Source organism: Taurulus bubalis (assembly GCF_910589615.1).
Source record: "Taurulus bubalis genome assembly, chromosome: 13".
In the NCBI taxonomy this organism is placed as follows: Eukaryota; Metazoa; Chordata; class Actinopteri; order Perciformes; family Cottidae; genus Taurulus; species Taurulus bubalis.
In genome coordinates this window covers 1,437,200-1,461,747 of record NC_136601.1, presented here as the reverse complement: position 1 = coordinate 1,461,747, position 24,548 = coordinate 1,437,200, and the positions used below count along the sequence as shown (strand labels likewise).

Genomic DNA, 24,548 nt, shown 5'->3' with positions numbered 1-24,548 from the left:
TGCATATTATCACATTTTAAAAGCTGGGAGCAGAACTTTTTTTGCGATAAAATTGTATTTGTTTTCAAGATATGCACTGGCATATGTCATGGCTTTAAAGAGCCTTCCATTGTGTTTGTGCACAGATTAAATAGAAAAGATACCGATTGAGCTTCAGGGTTAAAGTCTTTCAGTGTTGGTGTGTTGTTGGTCTTTGGTAGGAGCCAGGCTAGCTGCCCCCCTCTGCTTCCAGTCTTTATGCTAAGCTAACTGCCTCCTAAGATATATTTTGTTCATGACCCTTCACAGTGAAATGTGCAGAGCTGCAGCTCATCAGAGGGAACTGAGTCATGGTCTTCTTCTCCGCGAAAGATGATGATCAGAGGTTCTCTCACTCTTCTGCAGAGGCTCGAGCTGATGGAGAACCACGGATAACACAGCAGCTGTTTGGTGAGCGGGTGAGTGCAGAAGGGAAGTCTGGGTGTGCTGAACGGGTGAAAACACATCAACATTCCTGTTGACTTCCTGTTGGACTGGTTCTGACGTCACACTCGACTGAAGAGATGAGGGCGTGACGACGTCCTCAGGTCCGATGCACACAGACACCAGGACTGACAGGTTGACACAAGCAGCTGCTTCTCTCCGGGTGTCCCTCCGCACATGAAGATGGACGCGTCTGTAAACTGACCTGAGGTCAGTCCAGCAGGTGAGAATCTTACCAGAGGAATCTGGACATGTTGGATCATCAGGATCACTTTGATCACTTTGGGTTATTTCTCTCTTTAGAACTGGTTCCTGATGCTGATTGGCTGACCTTGCTTTCAGGTGGAATAACTGTCTGTAATTTATATTTGAGTTAAAGGAGAGTTTTTTGATCATGATTTGCACGTCTTATAATAATTAGTGCTAAAACCTTGAACCAACTGGAGTTTGACTCATTAATGAAATATGCGTCAGAACGGGTTTGACAACTTTTGTTCCAGTGTTTGTGTCCCGTCTTGTCAGTGTTGTGGTGATGACAGTAGGTTATTGTGTTTGTGTGAAGGCATGGACTCTGCTATGAATCAGCGGGAGGACGGAGGGAGACCCTCTAGAACCGATCTGCATGGGAAACATGAGAGCCAGACCAAAGCTCAGAGGTGAGACCAGGACTCTAACAGACCAGGACTCTTCCCATTGTCACGTCATTATTCACCCTCTAAGCTCTGTGTGTGTTGTGTTGAACAGACCAGACTCTCCTGGACCCGGACCTGGACCTGGACCTGGACCCAGCTGTGTGTCCATGAAGAGTGACCGGTCTATGGGACACCCTTTGAATTTCAAAGATGGACATCAGTCTGTTAGGTCATACATCACATTGTCTGCAAGTGTTCATTCTAGCTGAGGAACACTTGCATACACATACTATACATATTTAGTCGTGCACATGTGCATTATTAAAGACTACAGTGGCCTTAAAATCACTGCACTGGATCTCCAACAGACCAGGACTCTTCTCCATGTCACATCACTCCTCCGTCATTATTCACCCTCTAAGCTCTGTGTGTGTTGTATTGAACAGACCAGACTCTCCTGGACCCGGACCTGGACCTGGACCCGGATCTGGACCTGGACCTGGACCCAGCTGTGTGTCCATGAAGAGTGACCGGTCTATGGGACACCCTTTGAATTTCAAAGATGGACGTCAGCCTGTTAGGTAAGCTTTTACAACCATTCCATTCCATTATCCAAACTACTCATCCTATTCAGGTCACGGGCGCTGGAGCTGACCCCAGCTGACATTAGGCAGAGTTCACCTGTCTATCTATAGACCAGGTATGGGCAAACTACAGCCCGAGGGCCGTATATGGGGCTGTTTAATCCTTTTAAATCCAGCCCACAGGGCTTTTTAATCCGGCCTGTTGAATATTGGTGCAACATTGTTGAAATTAGAGTAAAGACCGCATTCATTTAGTCTTTTTCTGTCTCAGTTGATCCCACTCTTATATTCCTTTTAAAAATGTTCTTTTTTAAAGTTGTATTTTTGCACAGGTTGCACTTTATTGTTATTATCTATCAAATGTATTCAGTGCAAAACAAGTTAATTGCAGCCACAAATAGCTAGTCTTTTGCCAAATATTAGTTATTTTTTTGCACAGATATAACTTTATTTTCATTGTTCTAACAAAGTGATTGCACATTTTATTTGTTTTTGTTTGAAGGAGAAATATGGTTTGCTTGAAAGAGATTTCAATTTTCTTTATTCTGTTTTTTGAAAAAGCATGGATGGAGTCACAACAAGTTGTAATTTCAATAAAAATTCAGTGGGGCATGAACATTTGACTTCCTCCAAAGTGGGGCGTGACAAAACAATAATTGAGAACCACTCATTAACTGATGAACATGTCTTGAGAATTGTTACAACAAAACTGGCCCCAAACTTTGGATGCACTGGCGAAAAAGGATGACCATCAACACTGTTCCCACTGAAATTAAATACAACTTAAAGTGTTCTTTACTTTTTAGTTAATGGCTTTTACTTTTAATTTATACTCACCTAAAGGATTATAAGGAACACCTGTTCAATTTCTCATTAATGCAATTATCTAATCAACCAATCACATGGCAGTTGCTTCAATGCATTTAGGGGCGTGGTCCTGGTCAAGACAATCTCCTGAACTCCAAACTGAATGTCAGAATGGGAAAGAAAGGTGATTTAAGCAATTTTGAGCGTGGCATGGTTGTTGGTGCCAGACGGGCCGGTCTCAGTATTTCACAATCTGCTCAGTTACTGGGATTTTCACGCACAACCATTTCTAGGGTTTACAAAGAATGGTGTGAAAAGGGAAAAACATCCAGTATGCGGCAGTCCTGTGGGCGAAAATGCCTTGTTGATGCTAGAGGTCAGAGGAGAATGGGCCGACTGATTCAAGCTGGTAGAAGAGCAACTTTGACTGAAATAACCACTCGTTACAACCGAGGTATGCAGCAAAGCATTTGTGCGCCACAACACGCACAACCTTGAGGCGGATGGGCTACAACAGCAGAAGACCCCACCGGGTACCACTCATCTCCACTACAAATAGGAACAAGAGGCTACAATTTGCAAGAGCTCACCAAAATTGGACAGTTGAAGACTGGAAAAATGTTGCCTGGTCTGTTGAGTCTCGATTTCTGTTGAGACATTCAAATGGTATAGTCAGAATTTGGCGTAAACAGAATGAGAACATGGATCCATCATGCCTTGTTACCACTGTGCAGGCTGGTGGTGTTGGAGTAATGGTGTGGGGGATGTTTTCTTGGCACACTTTAGGCCCCTTAGTGCCAATTGGGCATCGTTTAAATGCCACGGCCTACCTGAACATTGTTTCTGACCATGTCCATCCCTTTATGGCCACCATGTACCCATCCTCTGATGGCTACTTCCAGCAGGATAATGCACCATGTCACAAAGCTCCAATCATTTCTAATTGGTTTCTTGAGCATGACAATGAGTTCACTGTACTAAAATGGCGCCCACAGTCACCAGATCTCAACCCAATAGAGCATCTTTGGGATGTGGTGGAACGGGAGCTTCGTGCCCTGGATGTGCATCCCACAAATCTCCATCAACTGCAAGATGCTATCCTTTCAATATGGGCCAACATTTCTAAAGAATGCTTTCAGCACCTTGTTGAATCAATGCCACGTAGAATTAAGGCAGTTCTGAAGGCGAAAGGGGGTCAAACACAGTATTAGTATGGTGTTCCTAATAATCCTTTAGGTGAGTGTATATTAGTTCACACAAACACTCTCCATCCATCTAATACTGGCCCGGCCTGTCGGTCAAATTTTAAAACTCATTGTGGCCCCTGAACTAAAAAGTTGTCTCACCCCTGAATTAGACAGACAACCATTCCCGCTCACATTCACACCTACAAGCAATTTAGATGAACCTTTTTGTGGGAGCCGGAGAACCTGGAGGGAACCCCGGTGACACGGGGAGAACATGCAAACTCCACACAGAAGGACTTCCCAGACCGAGATCCAAACCCGGGCCTCTCTTGGTGTGAGGCGACAGTGTCTCACAGCAAGAGGCCGCACAACCGTGCAGCTCACCCTATTACAAAGAAATCATTTTACTGAACATGTGCATTAATCAGCAGTGTGTTTCTGTCAGGATCCATCAGTTGAGAGCTGACTCTCCTGGACCTGGACCCAGCTGTGTGTCCATGAAGAGTGACCGGTCTATGGGATACCCTTTGAATTTCAAGGATGGACATCAGTCTGTTGAACTAAGGTGAGCTTTCATTAGGCTACTGTGTTTCTATCAGGATCCATCAGCAGATCAGCTCTCCTTTACCTTTGATTTCAGGATTCCTTAAGACAGAACATAATATACAATTTATACTTTTGTTTTCTCCAAAGAGTTCAGCAACAGAGATCCAACGTGTTTCCAGGAGACCTGGAGCCCATATTTAAGGTGTGAGAGTCAAATACTGTATAAAATATAGAGATGTTCAAAGAGTTGGATCGTTGATGGAGCTGAGACCGGCAGGTGAAGTAAGAGAGGAGACGTCCACCTGTCAGTCAAAGAGCCCACTCCCTCTATTATGTCTAACTCTCAAATATAATTTAAACGGCTGAGTTGTATAGAATCTCCTCCCCGCCCCCCCGATTGTACAGTTGCCCTAAACAAGGATATTAGTATTTTTAAGGTCTCAGACTGTAAACATGTTTACTTTTGCTGTAAAGTTGAGCATTTGAACATGGAAGTCTGTTGGGATTAACTCACTTTTGGAGCTTTTGTCTGTCGCACTGACTAGCTAATCACCGCCACGCTGCACAGCGCTCACACAGGAGGACCAATGACAACGCCGTCCTGACCATCCTCCCGTACATCCAAGGTTAAAACTGTGCTCTTTAAGCACCATGCTGCCGTCGATAGCATTGTTCATGCTTAAAGCACTGTTAGCTGCTAGCTGCCGGCTCAGACATCTCAGCGGCTAGAAGCTAACGGTGCTAACAGTGTGCAGGCAGGTACCCATCCCGGCTGTTTGGGTTGTAGCTGCTGCGATTCGGTTAAATCAAGATTTTACATCTGGGCACAAAAAGGACGGATCTCAGGTATCGTTTGATTAGAGAAGCTTCGATCAGACTAGTTTCTGGATTATTTCGGGATACCCAGCCCTAACTTGATGAAACATAGACGAAAGTTAAGTTCCTAGCCGAGCCTTATTTATTAAACCTCTTCTGACCTCTGATGTCAAAACTTAAACACTCAAGACATTATGGTCTTTCAATTGAAGATGGAGAATTGTGATTGTTGTTCATTGTCAGTTGGTATTAATTTATATATATTTACAATAATATTTCCCAGAATGCATTGACAATCTACATTAACACAATGTTCACATATTAGGTAGTAACACACTTTTGAGTATACAATAATAACACGATACTAACGCAATACAAATGTTTACAGTTTTGATGAAACATGAAAGCTAGAAGCTGAAATTAGTGATATTTCAAAGCTTTGAACCAACCTCAACACACCAGGTGTTGATGTGATGTAGTTTAACATTTAAATATACTTTTATTGTTTGGTTCCAGCTGCTTGAAGAGAACATTATCAGCTTTATGAAGAGCGAGCTGAAGAAGATCCAAAAGGTCCTCAGTCCAGATTACCCAGAAGGCTCTGCGGGTCAGAAGGAAGATGAGGAGGTGTTGGCTGGTTGTGAGGATGAAGAGCAGATGAGGAGCAGCGGGGAAGCATTTCTGAAGATCACACTAAACTATTTGAGGAGAATGAAGCAGAAGGAGCTGGCAGACTGTCTTCAGAGCAGTAAGAGGATTTTAAAGACTTTAAAATTAAACAGAAGACCACCACTCACTAATTTCATCTATTATTTTTGTCATTCCAGGAACTAGTGCTCCAGTGTGCCAAAATGAACTCAAATCTAACCTGAAGAAGAAGTTCCAGTGTGTGTTTGAGGGGATCGCTAAAGCAGGAAAGCCAACCCTCCTGAACCAGATCTACACAGAGCTCTACATCACAGAGACTGTAGAGGCCAGTGATGAACATGAGGTCAGACAGATTGAAACCGCATCCAGGAAACCACACAGACCAGAAACAACCATCAGATGTGAAGACCTCTTTAAAGCCTCACCTGGAGAAGAGGAACCAATCAGAACAGTGATGACAAAGGGAGTGGCTGGCATCGGGAAAACAGTCTTAACACAGAAGTTCACTCTGGACTGGGCTGAAGACAAAGCCAACCAGGACCTCCAGTTCACGTTTCCATTCACGTTCAGAGAGCTGAATGTGCTGAAAGAGGAGAAGTTCAGCTTGGTGGAACTTGTTCATCACTTCTTCACTGAAACCAAAGAAGCAGGAATCTGCAGGTTTGAAGAGTTCCCAGTTCTGTTCATCTTTGACGGTCTGGATGAGTGTCGACTTCCTCTGGACTTCCTCAACAATGAGGTCCTGACTGATGTCAAAGAATCCACCTCAGTGGATATGCTGCTGACAAACCTCATCAGGGGGAAACTGCTTCCCTCTGCTCGCCTCTGGATAACCACACGACCGGCAGCAGCCAATCAGATCCCTCCTGACTGTGTTGGCTTGGTGACAGAGGTCAGAGGCTTCACTGACCCACAGAAGGAGGAGTACTTCAGGAAGAGGTTCAGGGATGAGGAGCAGGCCAGCAGGATCATCCCCCACATCAAGACCTCACAAAGTCTCCACATCATGTGCCACATCCCAGTCTTCTGCTGGATCACTGCTACAGTTCTGAAGGACGTGTTGAAGACCACAGAGGGAGGACAGCTGCCCAAGACCCTGACTGAGATGTACATCCACTTCCTGGTGGTTCAGTCCAAAGTGAAGAAGGTCAAGTATGATGGAGGAGCTGAGACAGATCCACACTGGAGTCCAGAGAACAGGAAGATGATCAAGTCTCTGGGAAAACTGGCTTTTGATCAGCTGCAGAAAGGGAACCTGATCTTCTATGAATCCGACCTGACAGAGTGTGGCATTGATATCAGAGCAGCCACAGTGTACTCAGGAGTGTTCACACAGATCTTTAGGGAGGAGAGAGGACTGTACCAGGACAAAGTGTTCTGCTTCGTCCATCTGAGTGTTCAGGAGTTTCTGGCTGCTCTTCATGTCCATCTGACCTTCATCGACTCTGGTGTCAACCTGATGGCAGAAAAACAACCAAGGTCTAAAGTATTGAGAGCAAAACCTGAACCAAAACATCTCTACCAGAGTGCTGTGGATAAGGCCTTACAGAGTCCTAATGGACACCTGGACTTGTTTCTCCGCTTCCTCCTGGGTCTTTCACTGAAGACCAATCAGAAACTCCTACGAGGTCTGCTGACACAGAGAGGAAGTAGCTCACAGACCAATCAGAGAACAGTTAAGCACATCAAGAAGAAGATCAGTGAAAATGTGTCTCCAGAGAAAAGCATCAATCTGTTCCACTGTCTGAATGAACTGAATGATAGTTCTCTAGTGGAGGAGATCCAACAGTCCCTGAGGTCAGAACGTCTCTCCACAGATAAACTGTCTCCTGCTCAGTGGTCAGCTCTGGGCTTCATCTTACTGTCATCAGGAGAAGATCTGGAGGTGTTTGACCTGAAGAAATACTCTGGTTCAGAGGAGGCTCTTCTGAGGCTGCTGCCAGTGGTCAAAGTCTCCAACAGAGCTCTGTAAGTGGACACATTATGGATACATTAACATTAATACATGTGTTTGATAGTTTACTTTGATTAAACATTTAGTTTGTATTAATGCCTGTTCCTCCCCTAGGCTGAGTGGATGTAACCTCTCAGAGAGAAGCTGTGAAGCTCTGTCCTCAGTCCTCAGCTCCCAGTCCTCTAGTCTGAGAGAGCTGGACCTGAGTCACAACAAGCTGCAGGTCTCCGGAGTGAGGCTTCTCTCTGCTGGACTGGAGAGTCCACACTGTACACTGGAGACTCTCAGGTCAGGATCAGGGGATTTACCACAAATATGATGAAGTGGTCTAAGTGTCTGATCTACTCAGTTCATGGTGGTTTTACCAACATGTTGCTGTGGGAGAACAATGTCTACTGGTGTCTCTTGATATGCTTTTGCACATAATACTGTGAACTGAATGCTGAACTGGCCACTATCCTGCTGGGGATCAAAGTGTTGAGGGTCAACATGAACATCCTTTGGCCCTCCTGCTTTCAGGGAACCAGGGCGCTTTAAGTCCTGCTTTTAGTTTGTTAGAGATTCCACTGCACTGGAATAACATAATTAACTAGAATCATGATTTTAAATGTGTTTACAGTGACATGATTTTAACAAATTGTCTGTTTACAAAAGAAGATGAAACCAAAATGAAAGCCACTCGTGTTTATGATGAAAATAATTATTAATTGTGTATCGATATAATAAACTCTGTGTGTTGTTTTGTGTGCTTGCAGCCTGTTAAACTGTGAGATCAAAAAGGAAGGCTGTTCTTCTCTGATATCAGCTCTGAAGTCAAACCCCTCCAGTCTGAGAGAACTGGATCTGAGCTTCAACAAGCTGCAGGATTCAGGAGTGAAGCTGCTGAGTGGTTTTCTGGAGAATCCGCATTGTAGACTGGAGACTCTGAGGTGGGTCGGAGTCATGCATCATTGCTCTGCAATTTTTGATATAAAACATGGGCATATACTGTATCTTATATGCAAGTGCCTTTAAACGTTAAATTTAAGAAATTATGTAAAATCGAGAAAATGACCTCAGGGTCCAGAGGGTTAATCAATAACTGTATTTGATTCATCTACGTATTGATCCATGAAGTGTTACATTTTCTGGTAATATTTGTAAGGACTGGGGATCAAAGACAGTAGGACTCAGATGCAGACTTGAGTCTCAGTAGTAGGGTGCAAAAACGAGGTCTTTACTCAAGCAGGGTTCGGTACACGGATGATCAGTCGCACAGGCCGAGGTAACAGAATCGGCAGACACAAACTTGTTGGTATAGAGCAGGGGTCGGCAACCTGCGGCTCTTTAGCCCGTCTGTTGCGGCTCCCTGAGCCTTTGACAAAAAAAAAAGAAAGACAACTTTTTTTTTTTGCCCAGTGGAAAAACTTTTAAAGTGAATTCCTCTCATATTGGAGTTTTAGGTGATATTGTGTCACTGAAAATAAAAATAAATGTTTAAATATTTCTTTCACTAAAATGTGCGTCACGTCGCTGTCAAGCCTCCGCCCTGCAGCTGCTCCTCGTGAGTCAGAGCCCCGCCCTCGCGCGCAGATGAGTGCAGAAGAGCGATTCCTCAACTGCTGCAGCAAACTGAGTAAAGTAGACATACTTTCAGGAAGTGGATCATGTCTCCAAACTCCACTACTGGTGCTGGTTCTGTGTCAGCTCATGAGACACTGAGGTGTTCGCTAGTAAAAACGGATCCGTCCTCCGTTTGCGGTGCTCTAGTGAGGAGAACGTTCAGTGTAAACGTAGCAAAAGATATGCGTTCAAAATGTAAAACTAACTGAAGAGGACAGGTACTGAACCTGCTACATTGCAGTTGCAGGACTAACACTCTACCACATGAGCCACAAGTATAGATAGACCTGAAGATCTGTATAGTTGTGTTTTTAATTAACCTTAACCTCTTGAAACCTGAGGCTCGTATATGGTTCTTTTTTTACGTCTTTATTTTATTCAAGTAGTCGTATGAACCCCAATTGAGTTATATTACTTGCATTATTTTATATCATTTTTTCACAATTTATTTGTGAATAAAATGTATATTTTCAAAAAAAAAAACTTTTTTAACATATTTTGATCATAACTATTAATGTCCAGCATGATCTATGCTAGATTTCCCCCCAAAAAAGTAGCCGAACTTTTACAAACTCCATGGTTCAGGCACTTACCAACATCCAAAATACTAATAGGACACCTTTTTGGAAAGCTTAGGACCTAAATAATCAGAATATGCAACAAAAACCACTGTAAAACCTTTGATCTAAAAATAGAAAGGGTACTTGTTTCATGACAATACATCGTCTCACCAGAGGCTGCTGGGTATTAAAATTTGCATAAGCCTTCCCCCTTGCTGTGTGAGGTGTTTCTAGAAATGTGGGGGGTACACGTAAGTCACAGGAAGCGGATTTGTGAGACAGAGAAGAAGAAAAAGAAAAATCCGACCGATTTGTGATTTTACAGGTACTATTATTGAGTTTGTAAGGATTTTGATTGCTTTGTTAGACTCCCACAAGCCTGTACGATTACTGAGATGTGTTTGTTAGGGAAATCCGACTTTGTAAAGGGTATTTATCATGGATTTAGTGAAACCTTACGGCCGCCGCAGCAAGCTGACGGAGCAGCAGTATAGTCGGCGGAGTTTACGTAAATACTCAAACTTAACAGTTACTTTAATTATGTTTTACACCATATGTAAATGCAAATGTATTATTATATGGTGGGTATGATGTGCTGTGGCCTGCCGTTGTGGCTGCATGTTGTCCTCTGGACCCTGGCAGCTGTGAATCCTCTCTGTAAAATAAATTCACTACTAGTCAGTATACTGATCAATACATTTTGTAACAGATGTCTAATAGTTAGAGAAAGCATCATCCATTTAACATCTTTTAACAACCTGCTGTGCTCCAAGTTCATGGTGGTGTTCCCAACATGTGTAATGGTAAAATATAGCATTGCTTATGTTACAACAGGTTTTAGAAGTTACGTAGAGAAATTGTTCGTGTCTCATGGAAAAGTACTAAGCCGATGTAAGCAGAAAGTGATGTGGAGGGTCACAGGCCAAGAGAAGACAATGGGCCTCTGTCTTGAGACCATCTATCAGAGGTGCCTGGAAAAGCCCGTTTAAAGTGTCTTTTGCAAACCTAACATTGATAAGAGTTGATTGTATTGTGATGTGAGAAAAATGCTTGCTGGGCAGAAACCATATTTGGTTTAGACTAGTTCAGTTCTACTAGTGTTCAACTAAAAAGGGGTGTTACTGCCGATATGCATAAATATGCTGGTGACTTTTTCACATGTCGAAGAAATCTTGCTGCAGACTGCCTTGGTAGTTGTTACATGTTTCCTCCTTTCTTGCAAGAAATAAACGTACAAAGACAACTTTGATTCTTGAGACTTTATTCCTCTTTCCCCGAGTGACAAAGAAAATCTCCCATCACACATGTCACTGTGGGACAACAATGTCTAGTGTCTCTTGATATGCTTTTGGACATAATGCTGTGAACTGAATGCTGAACTGGCCAATATCCTGCTGGGGATCAAAGTGTTGGAGGTCTTGTCCAACCAACATGAACATCCTTTCAGGGAACCAGGAAGATTTTAACAAAATGTCTGTCTACAAAAGAAGATGAAACCAAAATGAAAGCCACTCATGTTGATGATTCAAATAGTTATTCATTGTGTATGGATATAATAAACTCTGTGTGTTGTTTTGTGTGTTTGCAGTCTGTCAGACTGTGAGATCACCAAGGAAGGATGTTCTTCTCTGGGATCAGCTCTGAAGTCAAACCCCTCCAGTCTGAGAGAACTGTGTCTGAATGTAAACAAGCTGCAGGATTCAGGAGTGAAGCTGCTGTCTGCTGGACTGGAGAGTCCACATTGTAGACTGGAGACTCTGAGGTGGGTTCACTGTCTGCTGCTAGTGTAGCACCTTCATGTTTAATCAATAACTGTATTGATTTATCTACGTATTGATCCATCAAGTGTTACATTTTCTGGTAATATGTTCCATTTACACCTCGTTGTCTGCATGTCGTCCTCTACAATCATGAAATGTAAAACTTGTCTGGCTTCATGCTGCTGGATGGATTACTGAACAGGTCTACCGGGCACAGACCCAGGGGCCCAAAGTGTCAGGGCCCCCTGTCCTTCACTTAAAAAATGTCACTCAAAGAGACACATAAAATCTAAAAGAGTAATGATGTACTATACTTTATGAATATTATATATATATACTATACTTGAGTGATTCAATGTTCATCAATAAAAAAAGAGTAATTTAATCACCTGAAAAGAACTAAACGTGTATTAATTTTAAGGAAATAACTGTTTAAGTATTTGAAGATAATAATAATTCTGATTGTGACTTTTTTTTCCAGTGCATTTGATATTTCTAAATAACTTTTTTTATATTTTCTGATCTGCTGTGAATAATCTGGATCAATACCGATCAATACATTTAGTAGCAGATGTCTAAAAGTGATAGAAAGCATCATCAGTTCACATCTCTTAGCAACCAGTTGTGCTCCAGGTTCATGTGAACATTCACTGTGATGAGTTTGTCCTAAACGTTAATATTATATTGAAACAAGTCATGAATTGTCCTCCGTAAACTGCTTCTACACGTCTGCTACCAGCTGCAGGAAACCTTGTGAAGTGGAGTTCCACATTTAAAACATGAACATATCTGATGGATTATGAACAGATTGTTTCTCTTGATATTTCTTCTTGGTGTAGATTGAGTTCCTGCAGCTTGACAGAGGTCAGCTGTTCTTCTCTCAGCTCTGAAGTCTGAAGTGCTCTGAAATCATCTACTGCATACCAGTTCATGCTGTTGTTCCCAACATGTTGCTGTGGGAGAACTGGTGTCTCTTAATATGCTTTTGGACATAATGCTGTGAACTGAATGCTGAACTGGCCACTATCCTGCTGGGGATCAAGTGTTGGAGGTCAACATGAACATCCTTTGGCCCTCCTGCTTTCAGGGAACCAGGACGCTTTAAGTCCTGCTTTTAGTTTGTTAGAGCTTCCACTGCACTGTAATGCTGTGTTCACACCGAACGCGACACGATTTGTCGCGTCGCGCTTACCGCTTCAGTTTGGTCGTGCGAGTGAAACAAGGGTGTTCACACCAAACGCAACAAAGACAAATCGCGCGACGACAAAGGGGGCGTGGCTTATCGCCGTCAATTCTCTCCGTAAAATGGATACCGTTTCCTTCATCCACCATGAAAATAACCACTAGTTCTGCTTTATACTTGTTGTGTAAATTCCACATACGTGGGAACATCAAACTCCATGGTGTCTGGGTTCATAATATTATCCGTAGTTCCACAACAGCGTCTGAATGAAGCGAGCAGCAGCAGTTTGATTCAGCAACGGCAGGACGGCGGTTCTCAACGCTGATTGGCTGACGCAACTATGACTCACACGATTTTGTCGCCAGAGTTGGGAAATTTCAACTCTTGTCGCGTCGCGTCCTTCGCTCTGTTCGTCCCGCGTCAAACGCGCTATTCGCACTGCCTCAAACGCGTCAGTCGCATCGCCCGGCGGAAATGTCGCGCCTTCGCAACCTGTCGCATCTGTGCATTGACTTTGCATGTAATCTGGTCGCTCAACAAATTTGTGTTGCGTTCCGTGTGATCGCAGCATTAGAACTTATTTCACTGGAAACATCATTTTTAAATGTGTTTATAAGTGACATGATTTTAACAAAATGTCTGTCTACAAAAGAAGATGAAACCTAAATGTTTATGATTCAAATAATTATTAATTGTGTATCGATGTAAGAAACTCTGTGTGTTGTTTTGTGTGTTTGCAGCCTGTTATACTGTGAGATCACAGAGGAAGGCTGTTCTTCTCTGGGATCAGCTCTGAAGTCAAACCCCTCCAGTCTGAGAGAACTGAATCTGAGCCTTAACGACCTGCAGGATTCAGATGTGAAGCTTCTGTCTGATCTTCTGGAGAGTCCACATTGTAGACTGGAGACTCTGAGGTCAGTACAGAGTTGGAGTCAGTCCATGTTCCTGCAGTATTGTACTAAACACAGTTTCATCTGGTCTCTGTACTAATATGAGGTATCGCAGTGAACACCTAGCAGTGGTTTCTTTTCAACGTCAGGAAGTCTCAACACTGATTGGCTTTAAGACACAGCGCCCCGTGGATTCCTCACTCGTGTTGAACTATTTAAATTAACTTCTTGTCTTTCTCCTCATTGGCTGGAATCCTCGTCTATTGCTTCTTTGCATTGACTTTGTATGTAATGGCTCTGCGTTTGTTGTGATCACAGCAGAACAGGGTTGGGTCCATCGTTACAGCGAGCAGTGAACACCCCTCTGGTTCTGCAGTCATGATGCGTTCAGGCCCCTCAGCAGAGACTCAGACTGGATGCCCAAAGGGTCTGCAGCTGTGTGAGCTCGGAGCTCAGTGGAGGTTCACATGAGCTGAGAGGAAGCTGCACAGACTGAAGGCCCTGCTGCTCTTTCTACTGGATGTGCTGCTCACTGACCGACAGCTGATGAAGGGAGTCTCTGGAGACACTGATCCATCTCTTCTCTTGTCTTCTTCTTCTCTCATCAGATGGGAGTGATCAGCTGAGTCCTGATGATCCAGAGACCATCTGGAGACTGGAGACTGGTCCACCACCTCCACCTGGATTTGATTTAGTCTCCCACACAGCAGAAGACTTTTAAAAGACTAAAGTCTGACCCCTTCTCACACATACAGACATTGGGCCTCATGTAACAACAGATTATCTGTCACGACCCGGGTGTGTGCTGCGCAGAGACTCAGGTGCAGGTCAGAGGGAAGAGACCGGAGGCAGGTTTAAGGGGGGAAAAATCCAAAACGTACTTTACTTTAAAGTTGCTTCAAAACTCAAAACAAAACTAGAAAAAGGTGGCACATAACATGGAACACATGAACAAAGACAATCCGACAGGGGACAAGGGAAGATGGGGGAGTATATATAGGAGAGGGGAAACACAGGTGAAGGGAATGACAATCAGGGGACACACAAACACACACACACACACACACAATTAACCGGGTGTTACATTATCTCTTATTTAGGCCCGAGGACTTTTTGTTAGGGTTTTCTATTTGTTGTCTGCCACTTCAGCTCAAACTCTTACATCTTCAGAACCAGCTCAGTCCAGTGTGTGGCCTCAAAGATGTTTCCCAGCTCTTCAAACAACATGAATAAATAAAACATCTGGCATATGACATCAAATCCTTTCTTTGCTTTTTTTGACATTCATACATTCATGTTCCCCAGAGGATGAATCCCACTAATGTTGGTGACTTTTCCTCTAGTGCTACCATGACGTTAACTTGTTAGGCCTCTATTGAAATATCTAAACAAAGTTCCTCAGAGGATTATTTCCAATAATTTTGGAGATCCACAAGCATCAACTATAGGTCAACATCTTGTCCGGATATTCATGTTCCCCAGATGGCGTCTTTATCCTGATGTTGTCGATCCTCAGACTTTTCCTTTTGGGCTGGAATGACGATAACATTTTAGTTTTTTTTTTAAATGATGAATAAGAAAAAATAAGAAAAAAAGTTCATGTCTGCCGCAATGTCTTCTTTGATAAAACCACTAGGGGGTGACAAAGCTGAACAATCTACACTGTGGCTTTAATGAACAATATCATAAGTTTGAGAGCTCACTCTCTGACTGTGTGTGTGTGTGTGTGTGTGTGTGTGTGTGTGTGTGTGTGTGTGTGTGTGTGTGTGTATGTGTGTGTGTGTGTGTGTGTGTGTGTGTATCCATTAGATTAAACATTTCCAAAACCGGACCAAAACCTCCATGCAAGCACATCACTATTCTTGTATTATTATAGTAGCAACATGGTTCAACATGCTCTGACCCTGGACACACGCCCAACAGCGTTTGTGGCCACAGCTACAATAATACAGATAAGCAAGACACAAAAGGTCAGCTGCAAAGCAACATGATACCATCTACCATGAATGTACTACAGTGTACTAATGCGTGATAGAAGACAATTTTGCTCAAAACAATTAGCATAATGCAGCGTGATAGAAGACAATTTCACTCAAAACATATGTAGTTATATTCAATAAAAAAGAAGAAAAGAACTTGTATTTTACATAACCCAATCCTCAACAATATAATTGACTTACATAAAAGTACTTAAACAACACACCAAAAGCTCTACATTGAAAACGCTATATCAATATAAATATAAATATAATTTGGCTAATGTTCTTTAAGCAGCCTCGTCGGGATGGGATATAAGAGACAGGTAGTTGGTTTAGAAGTAGAACGCGTTGAAGACAATTGGTCAAGGTTGAACAGGGCCCACAGCCTCCTCCATGGCCATCCCACCTGAGGGCAAGAGATCACCAATCCTGCCTCTGATAGCCAGAATCTTATCATTGAAGAAGTTCATGTTATTACTACGTGGCCACCGTGTTAAAGAAAAACCTGGGGTTCTTATTTTTCTCTATTATTGATGCGTAATAGGCTGCTCTAGCCGTGCTTTTGCTGTGGGATGGTTGCCAGTCTTTTCAAAATGGCCTTCAAAGAATACAGAGGAAGTCACAGAAACGGTACTTCCTGTTAGTTCCAATCTGTAGTTTGCAGACCTCTTTTCAGATTTATTCATTTGTAAATGTATATTTATGTAGAAATGTGTGTGTAGCTACATCAAATTATTTTCATGTCTGCCTGTGAAATACATTTCATAATTGTGTGATTATCGTTGACCACGTGTGCATGCCGTCAGAGCAAGTCGAGAAGAGGGCTGCGGTCCAAAAAATGACCTCCTATCTCCTACCATCTAACCTTAACCATTACTTCAACCCAATGTGTATGAAGTTCTTTTTGGAGTTCCAAATCACTCACACATGCTTATTTATTGTTTTATTTGCCAGTTGAGTTGCAGATCTGGACAATGTCACTGTTTGCATTTGGCTTCTAAAAGTGTCTGTGTCCCTTTCAGACTGCTAGGTTGTGTTATTGTGCACCGCTTAAATGACCATTTAAACGCAATTTTAAAACTTTCACCCTTTATTTTACAGAAATTCATCATCACACATTTAGACATGACAGTACTTGTCCCACATCTGCAAAACCTTTTCTGCCATAAGACAGTTGGCCTTCCACCCTTCCTTCTCCAGCAGCCTGGACACTTTCCCGGCTGACGGCTTGCGATGTGTTAAGTGTGCTGATAGAAAGAATACAGATATATTCAGACATAAAAGTAATCTCTGACACTAAATTAATTTCTGAGTTTGAGGTATTTTTGATCGTCGTATTATTCGATTATAGCACTTACACTGTAGATATTGCGCTGGCTTTTCAGACTGGTTTAATCGCCAGACGGAGTTGACGTGTTGGCAGTATCAAAGGGTGAAGCAGCAGCATCAGTTCCATAGGTCCAGACCATGTCTGACTCATGTGGCACGTTGTTCACCACGATGCCACGCTGATGGAACTCATCCAGCAGTATACGAAGGCTGGGCTTGTGTGGCACCATTTTGCACAGAAACCTGTAATCCCAAGTCTTGTCTGAACAGTTCCACTTATGGGCAGATAACTTCATCTTCTGGCGCTCAGTACTCCGTTCTTCTGGCGTGCTGTTCTTCATGCACACCCTCTTGAGATGAACAGAGATGTTCCGCTGTGCTATGTGGCACTTCAAACAATGGACCATGTTGAGATCAGCAAACCTTCAAGATAATGTCAAATAGACGACATTAACAACATTGAAATGTAATTCTTATTTTCTTAACTCAAAATGCAGAAAAATACAATGAATGGATGATCAATGACACAAGCAAGTCTTACCTTGTATTGTCTTCTTCAGCCATTCTTGAATCCAATCAGTGATCTGGAGAGAAAAAGTTAGGAAAGATCCACCAAAAGCAGGAAACTGAACTATGTTCTAGAAACACAGTGGACTGTATTCCATTTTGCTCCTGTATATATAGCAAACATTTGAGCTCACACCCCTATTGTGATGTCATGATACCTGTGCATGGAATGGACCAATGAAGACACTCTCAGGTGAGATGGGGTTGGGCCATTGTCAGGTAATAGGAGGATCCAAAGTAATTCACTGGAGGGCGTAACACAATGTTTCAAACTGTAGCAGGAATTTCTAGTGTTTTAACCTTTTTAGACTCTTTTCAACTGTTTTAAAGTATGTCAGACATTTCTCAAATGTAGTAATCTTACTTTAGAATCTATTAACCTGTTTTAAAATGTTCCAGAAGGTTTTATTTCCAAAACAAGGACATTCAGGGAGGACTCAGTGAGGACTTGATCTGCAGCAGTTTGAGACCCATCAGCTTGAATAACGGCCTCTTAGCATAACAGAAGGGCTGAGCTTGTAATGGACAAAGGCCTCACCCCTGTGTTTAAAGGCACCATTACTTTGCTTTCACATTTTAAAAACAAAGCCATTATAAGCTATTCACAGGTCTCAGTGATGATTTGAGCGACTGCACCTGGAATAGATCTGTTTATCATAACAGAAGGTGTGCATGCAACAGGGCAAAAGCCTCGCCCCATTATTCTCAATGCACATTTACAATTTATCCCCCTGAGACCCAGGGGGTTGGGGTGGTACAACTCTTTTTAAGCATTACTTTATTACACTTTTACAACATGTGCACTGCATTCTCCTGGAACATCTCTGTAGGCTATCCTTCCATTTCTGTTCTGATTTAAAACCTCAGACATACATGTTAGTTTTGGCCCACAGAGGACGGTAAATCAATAGATATAGTTGAGTATCATCGGCATAACAATGAAAGTTTATGGAGTGTTTTCTGATAATATTGCCTAAAGAAGCATATATAAGGTGAATAAAATGTGGTCTGTAGTTAGCCAACACCTCAGCGATTCAAACAGAGAGAAAGGGGCAGGGATGTGTCGAATGACGCAGTGTCGGAAGTACTCGTGACACGAAATCCTTCACCGTGATTTGTTGATTCGTATGTCTGTCGATATTTTGTGAAAAACTGACCAATGAAAACTCAAGAAATCACAAAGGACCTACAAGACCCTACTCTACACTCCCGCGGTTGATAAAGATAGAATATGGCGAGGACGCACTTCACTACGAAGGAAGCAGTGGCGGCGATTTTGGCGAGTAGCGGCGAGGACGACAGGAGCTTCAGAGCCTGAAGAATTTGATTCATGCGATGAAGAGGAATATGCAGAGAGAAGGGATCCATTTGAAGATGGGTAAGTGTATTTACTAAACTTTGTTTTGCAATAGCACATTTACCTTAGCAAAGTTAGCACATTTAGCTCATGCCGTGCTGCATCTCCGTTACGTGTTCGTAAAAAGTAATCTCACAAGGGCTTCTGTATTATAGCACTTTGAATTATTCAAATAGCCCCTGTGGTTGAGGAGAAAACCCAGTTTTAGTATGGGTATGAAAACCTTCAGACTTTTTGCGAAAACACGGGTGGATTTTATTATGTCAGACATTTCTAAAATGTATTATTCTTACTTTAGAATCTCACTCAGAAACTGTTGGCGCAGCAGAGACGTGCACGGAGCAGCTGAGAGGGGCCTGAGAGGACAAGCAGGAAAGCATATATTTTGGGTATATTCACTAGCTCAAGGTGGGTGGGGCCAAGTCCTGTTGCCCTCTATTGGCCGGCCACCACTGGTGTGAGGCCTTTGTCCATTAAAAGCTCAGCCCTTCTGTGATGCTAAGAGGCCGTTATTCAAGCTGATGGGTCTCAAACTGCTGCAGATCAAGTCCTCACTGGATGTCCTTGTTTTGGAAATAAGACCTTCTGGAACAGTTTAAAACCATTTCTGTGACTTCCTGTGTATTCTTTGAAGGCCATTTTGAAAAGACCGGCAACTATCCCACGGCAAAATCACAACTAGAGCAGTTTATTATGCATCAATAATAGAGAAAGATAAGAACAACCCCAGGTTTCTCTTTAGCACTGTGACCAGGCTGACGGAGAGTCAGTATTCCGACAGACCTCCGTAGTAATGACTACATGAACTTCTTCAATGATAAGATTGAAGAGACAATGTGACATCACCTGTAAATAACAGAACAGAGATGTGATATGAGACGACATGAAGTCAGAACAGCTATGATCTTTGCAGATGATGAAATATTTACTGAAAGTCATGATTCTGACTTGAAATAATAAAGTCCACAGGCAAACCCTCCTGATGTCGAGATAACAAGTCTGTAAATATTAATTATGAACCACGACGACACTCAGATTCCATAGTAATGACTCTGAGGTCCTCTATAGACCTCAGTGTAGTCCTGGTCCTCTATAGTAGACCTCAGTGTAGTCCTGGTCCTCTATAGTAGACCTCAGTGTAGTCCTGGTCCTCTATAGACCTCAGTCTAGTCCTGGTCCTCTATAGACCTCAGTGTAGTCCTGGTCCTCTATAGACCTCAGTCTAGTCCTGGTCCTCTATTGACCTCAGTGTAGTCCTGGTCCTCTATAGACCTCAGTCTAGTCCTGGTCCTCTATAGACCTCAGTCTAGTCCTGGTCCTCTATAGACCTCAGTCTAGTCCTGGTCCTCTATAGACCTCAGTGTAGTCCTGGTCCTCTATAGTAGACCTCAGTGTAGTCCTGGTCCTCTATAGACCTCAGTGTAGTCCTGGTCCTCTATAGACCTCCATCAGTAACCAGACCACCAGAGAGAAGATGGTCTGGTTCGAAAGAGTTTTTCTTAAAACGCCTCATCGGAGCCACCGGGTCGGATTCTGGTGAAACTAGATGACATCATGTAGGTTCACCAGAACCTCCTCCAAGTGAAACTAGATGACATCATGTAGGTTCACCAGAACCTCCATCAGGTGAAACCAGATGACATCATGCACATCATCCTTTAGCTCAGACACCAGACCCAGATACGGCTACACCTGCAGCCTTGGACCTGCTGGAGACCCAGGACGTGTTGCTGGACCCGCTGGAGGGAAAGGGGCCACGGGAAAACCAGGACCAGGACGTAGAGGACCAGACTGTCAGACCCTGCAGTAAAATGAGAGGTTTTCTAAAGGTACCCTGGTGCTCAGAGACACTACCACGTCAGTCCATAGGGGGCGCCAGAATCAACACTAAGTTAAAGTTCCTCGTAGTGACTTTAAACACAAAGAGCACTAAAGTACAAAGAAAAAACTACGATGAACGAGATGTGAAGACAGAATGAAAACATTACAAATTAAAATATATTTTAGAAAGAAATGAGCAGGAAAGAGAAGTCTGAAGCTTTAAAACTAACTCATGCTGATGTCTAATGAGATGAATCTTTAGTTTTCTCTAAACTCAGTTTACTGTCAGCTGGTAATAATTCACTCAGTAAGACTGAGCAGCAAACAAATTTTCAAAGTGTATAAAACAAAGAAAAATGTTGTTAACAGACAGAACAACTCAGGATGTAACTGCGTGAAGAGATCACGACTCTATTTGAGATTAATTTTATATCAACTTTATTGTTACAGGAGGAAAAAAGCCTTGAACATTAAATACATAAATATATAAAAACATTGATTATAAAAAGCTATGTGAGCATTAATAGTTTGATGGCATGTGAGTAAATCATTTCTCTGACATTAAAACTAAACTGAGTCTTATTAAATCAGGTTTCTTCACTAATCCAGCTCCATCATCAGGAACCAGAAGCAGAACGTTGTGATTAGACTTTCTGAGGGAAGAAGCTCCTCAGAGTAGTGATGTCTCCTTGTGTGTCGAGGCTTCGATGCGCGTGTCGAGTAATCAGGTAGATTTTGGTGAATCGCGTATCGAGGCTTGTGTCGATGACGTATGTGGTGACGTTGGAAGCCTCTGAGCCGGCCGTACCACGTGACTGAGTCAGAACATGGTTCGTTGGTTTGCCGTGCGATTTGAAATATAAGGGGCAGCAAAACTCAATGGATTTCCCCCTTCCTCTCTGTACCCAGCTTCATGTGTGCCTGTGAAAGGGTATTTTATAAAGCAGGCAAAATAGTCTCAAAAAGCCCAGCACTGTGGAAAAGTTCTTATTTTTACTTAAAAAATTGGACACATCAACATGGACTAGCGGAGCTGAGGCTCGAAACACCGATCCTCTGACTGAAAGTCGGATATTCTAGCCACCGACCCACAGTCACATCACAACCCTCTCCCAATTGGTTTCGAGTTTAGATTTTGACCCCGCCATTATATCATAAAGATAGACACAATATTAAGTTAATAATTGATGTATTGGCGTCACAAACATAATTTATTCAATTTAAAGCTTCACACACCAAAGCCATGGTGTCGTTATGATCACTCTGCTTGTTTTACATGTATTGTCCACTTGGTGGCGCAGTAGAGCAAATGAAGCTCCGTGAAGCTTGGGCCCATGAGCGAACCAATTGGATGGAAAGCTTCAATGCTTCAGGAAGCTTCATCTCGCCATCACTACCTCAGAGTTCAGACATGAAACGTGACGACTAGCAGGCTCTCACATTAATCTGTAATAAACTAAATGTGACCTGGTGAGACTCAACGCACAAGATCCAGAGACGACGACACCGAAAATACAGATTTTATGCATGAAATAATAAACTCAACAAGTGAGTTTCAAAAGAAGGCCTAAAAGTAAACCATGTGGAGCTAAACTGCAGCATCAGGGAGGTCAATGTAGACTGAGACGTAAAATAACAAGTAAATTGTTACAAAATATGCAGGCAAATTATGATTAAACACAAACACAAACCAAATTAAATTAAATGTACCTACTCACAGGTAGCTAAAGGGACTCAAACCACATAATAAAATGCCATCAAGATGGCTGCTCTACCACTATGTGCCTCCTTCAGCACAGCACAAAGACCCACAATAGAAATAAACCAGAAAAGGCCCATTGAGTTGATTATTTAAAAAGGACACTAAAATCTAACAGGTCTGGGAAAACAGTGGTTGCTCCTCTAAAAGAACCTTTACAAAAACATTTTATAAAACATACATTATGATAGTAGATCTACCTGACTGGACCGCCCCCAGCTGGAAACATGCAGCTGACTGGCATCTTATTGGCTGATGTGCTGAGCAATCACTCCAAGAGGTCGTCCCTTACAGACAGGAAGATAAATAGGCTCGTTCGAGATGAGCCAGTTCTGCGCAGAATCGATCGGCGTTGATCGGCGCGCAATGCATGCCGGTTAGATTTGTGTCCGACTTGCTCCCGACTTGCTCTGACGTCATGCACACGTGGTCAACGATACTCTCACGAGACTAAGCCGACCGTCGATTTCAGAGGCAGGCGCTGCAGTGGCTCTCCCCCGACTGCTTGGCCCAGTGCATGATGGGAAACGCCTGGCTCTCGCCACATCAGAGAGCTGATTGGCTCTTAGATCTGACAGCAAACGCCACGTGTTGTAGAAAATCCGTATTTTATGTGTAGTTGTAATACTTTACCCTTGATTATTGACTATTCGTCTCATGTTTAATCTAAAAACACATCTTGTGTGGTTGATAATACAAAATCGTATTTTCATAACATATATCTAAACCAGTAGTAATGTATTTCACAGGCAGACATACAAATACCAAAGGATGCAGCTACACAGTCATTTCTACATAAATAAATATATATTTATAAACACATATAATAAATCCAAACGTGATCTGTAAACTACAAGTAAACAAAAGTTCAGAACTAACAGGAAGTACTTTTTTCTGTGACTTCCTGCGTATACACAGCTGACAGCTGAAAACTGTCCGACTTGATTGCAGTTTTTTGTCAACGCCTTCTGCTGCGGCCGCTGCTCTCTCTGGATTCCAGGCGAGGCGCAGCTCTAACGAACGAGCCTAATAACACATTTTAAAATGAAGTCCTGTGTGTCTGGGTAACCAGGAAGAAAGGCCCAGGTGAGCTTCACACCTCTTTTTATAGGCTCCGCCCCTCTGCCTGGGTCCTACTAGTAGGCTGCCTGTTTCCTGCCTTCCACATAAACAACAAGGAGAGAGTCAGGTTATTATTCTCCTGGTCACATGATTCATGGATATTAACTGTAGATATTGATCTGTTTGTCAGTTGAGGAACTAAAGTGAAGCTTTGATTGGATTCAGGTTCAGGTTTCATCTTCTCTTTCTGTTTGTTACAAGCTAATATGCATCATGACATGAGGAAAGGCTGGTACTGGTGGTAATAAGGACACTTTATACATGATATCAACTCCCACTGTTCTTGAGAAATATAAGTCAATGAAGTGCAGAACTCCATCGAACCACAGGGAGGCGCTGCAACAGGAAGCAAAGCAGGAGTATTTACATGTGTTCATCTACTGCGATGAGGTCATGAACACAACTCATCTGGTACTTTAGGGTCAGAACACATAAAGGAACCAAAGGACTGAACTAAGTCCAGGTCCTGGTGGAGTCCAGATCCACTGAGGATCCTCTGATCCGGTCCAGAGGAACACAGAGATGATGGTGGACTCACTTCCATCTGAGGAGAGAAGAAGAAGAAGCGATGGACCAGTGTCTCAGAGACTCCCTTCATCATCCAATAGAAAGAGCAGCAGGATTGAGTCCTTTCAGCTCTCATCTGAACGTATTGGAGTGAACACTCTGAGCTCCAAGCTCTCACACCTGCAGACACTCTGGACATCAGGTCTGTTTCCTCTGCAGCTTTCACAAGTACACAGTGGACATACAGAGCTGAGGGCCCTGAACGCATCATGACTGCAGAACCAGAGAGGCGTTCACTGCTCACTGTAGTGATGGATTCACTGCTGTGAGGGTTCAGAGATGATTAAAACCACAGTCTCAGTGCCAGCTGTCAGCTGGTAAGCAGCGTGATTTCCTGCACACCTGAACACAACAACAGACTTCTTCACATCAACTCAAACACACGATCACAACAAGCTTCTGGCTCATGAAACCCA

General features: G+C 42.9%; 2 protein-coding genes across 3 annotated transcripts; both read left to right on the top strand.

The window, feature by feature from the left end:
• Positions 1-587: 587 nt before the first annotated feature.
• On the top strand, positions 588-4,496 carry LOC306745707 (uncharacterized protein). 2 transcript variants are annotated; one of them, XM_079228544.1, is made up of 7 exons: positions 588-685; positions 766-804; positions 1,025-1,118; positions 1,207-1,323; positions 1,541-1,675; positions 4,118-4,237; positions 4,366-4,496. In XM_079228544.1, the coding sequence occupies exons 3-7, from the start codon at positions 1,027-1,029 to the stop codon at positions 4,424-4,426; spliced, it is 525 nt and encodes a 174-aa protein (XP_079084670.1). In that variant the 5' UTR covers positions 588-685; positions 766-804; positions 1,025-1,026; the 3' UTR covers positions 4,427-4,496. The 2 variants fall into 2 exon arrangements, with proteins under 2 accessions (XP_079084670.1, XP_079084671.1); XM_079228545.1 differs by lacking the exon at positions 766-804 and having other exon boundaries at positions 598-685.
• Positions 4,497-4,708: 212 nt separating this feature from the next.
• On the top strand, positions 4,709-14,885 carry LOC306745705 (NLR family CARD domain-containing protein 3-like). Its single transcript, XM_079228542.1, has 8 exons — positions 4,709-4,844; positions 5,551-5,782; positions 5,862-7,650; positions 7,751-7,924; positions 8,392-8,565; positions 11,387-11,560; positions 13,482-13,655; positions 14,240-14,885. Exons 2-8 carry the CDS (start codon positions 5,578-5,580, stop codon positions 14,247-14,249), a joined length of 2,700 nt encoding a protein of 899 aa, XP_079084668.1. The 5' UTR covers positions 4,709-4,844; positions 5,551-5,577; the 3' UTR covers positions 14,250-14,885.
• Positions 14,886-24,548: the final 9,663 nt, after the last annotated feature.

Coding starts and splice junctions, on each gene's coding strand:
- LOC306745707 (XM_079228544.1), top strand. CDS start 1,027: ATGGACTCTGCTATGAATCAGCGGGAGGACGGAGGGAGACCCTCTAGA. Junction 1,676..4,117: donor GATGGACGTCAGCCTGTTAG/GTAAGCTTTTAC, acceptor TGTTTCTGTCAG/GATCCATCAGTTGAGAGCTG. Junction 4,238..4,365: donor CATCAGTCTGTTGAACTAAG/GTGAGCTTTCAT, acceptor TTTTCTCCAAAG/AGTTCAGCAACAGAGATCCA.
- LOC306745705 (XM_079228542.1), top strand. CDS start 5,578: ATGAAGAGCGAGCTGAAGAAGATCCAAAAGGTCCTCAGTCCAGATTAC. Junction 7,651..7,750: donor AAAGTCTCCAACAGAGCTCT/GTAAGTGGACAC, acceptor TTCCTCCCCTAG/GCTGAGTGGATGTAACCTCT. Junction 7,925..8,391: donor TGTACACTGGAGACTCTCAG/GTCAGGATCAGG, acceptor GTGTGCTTGCAG/CCTGTTAAACTGTGAGATCA.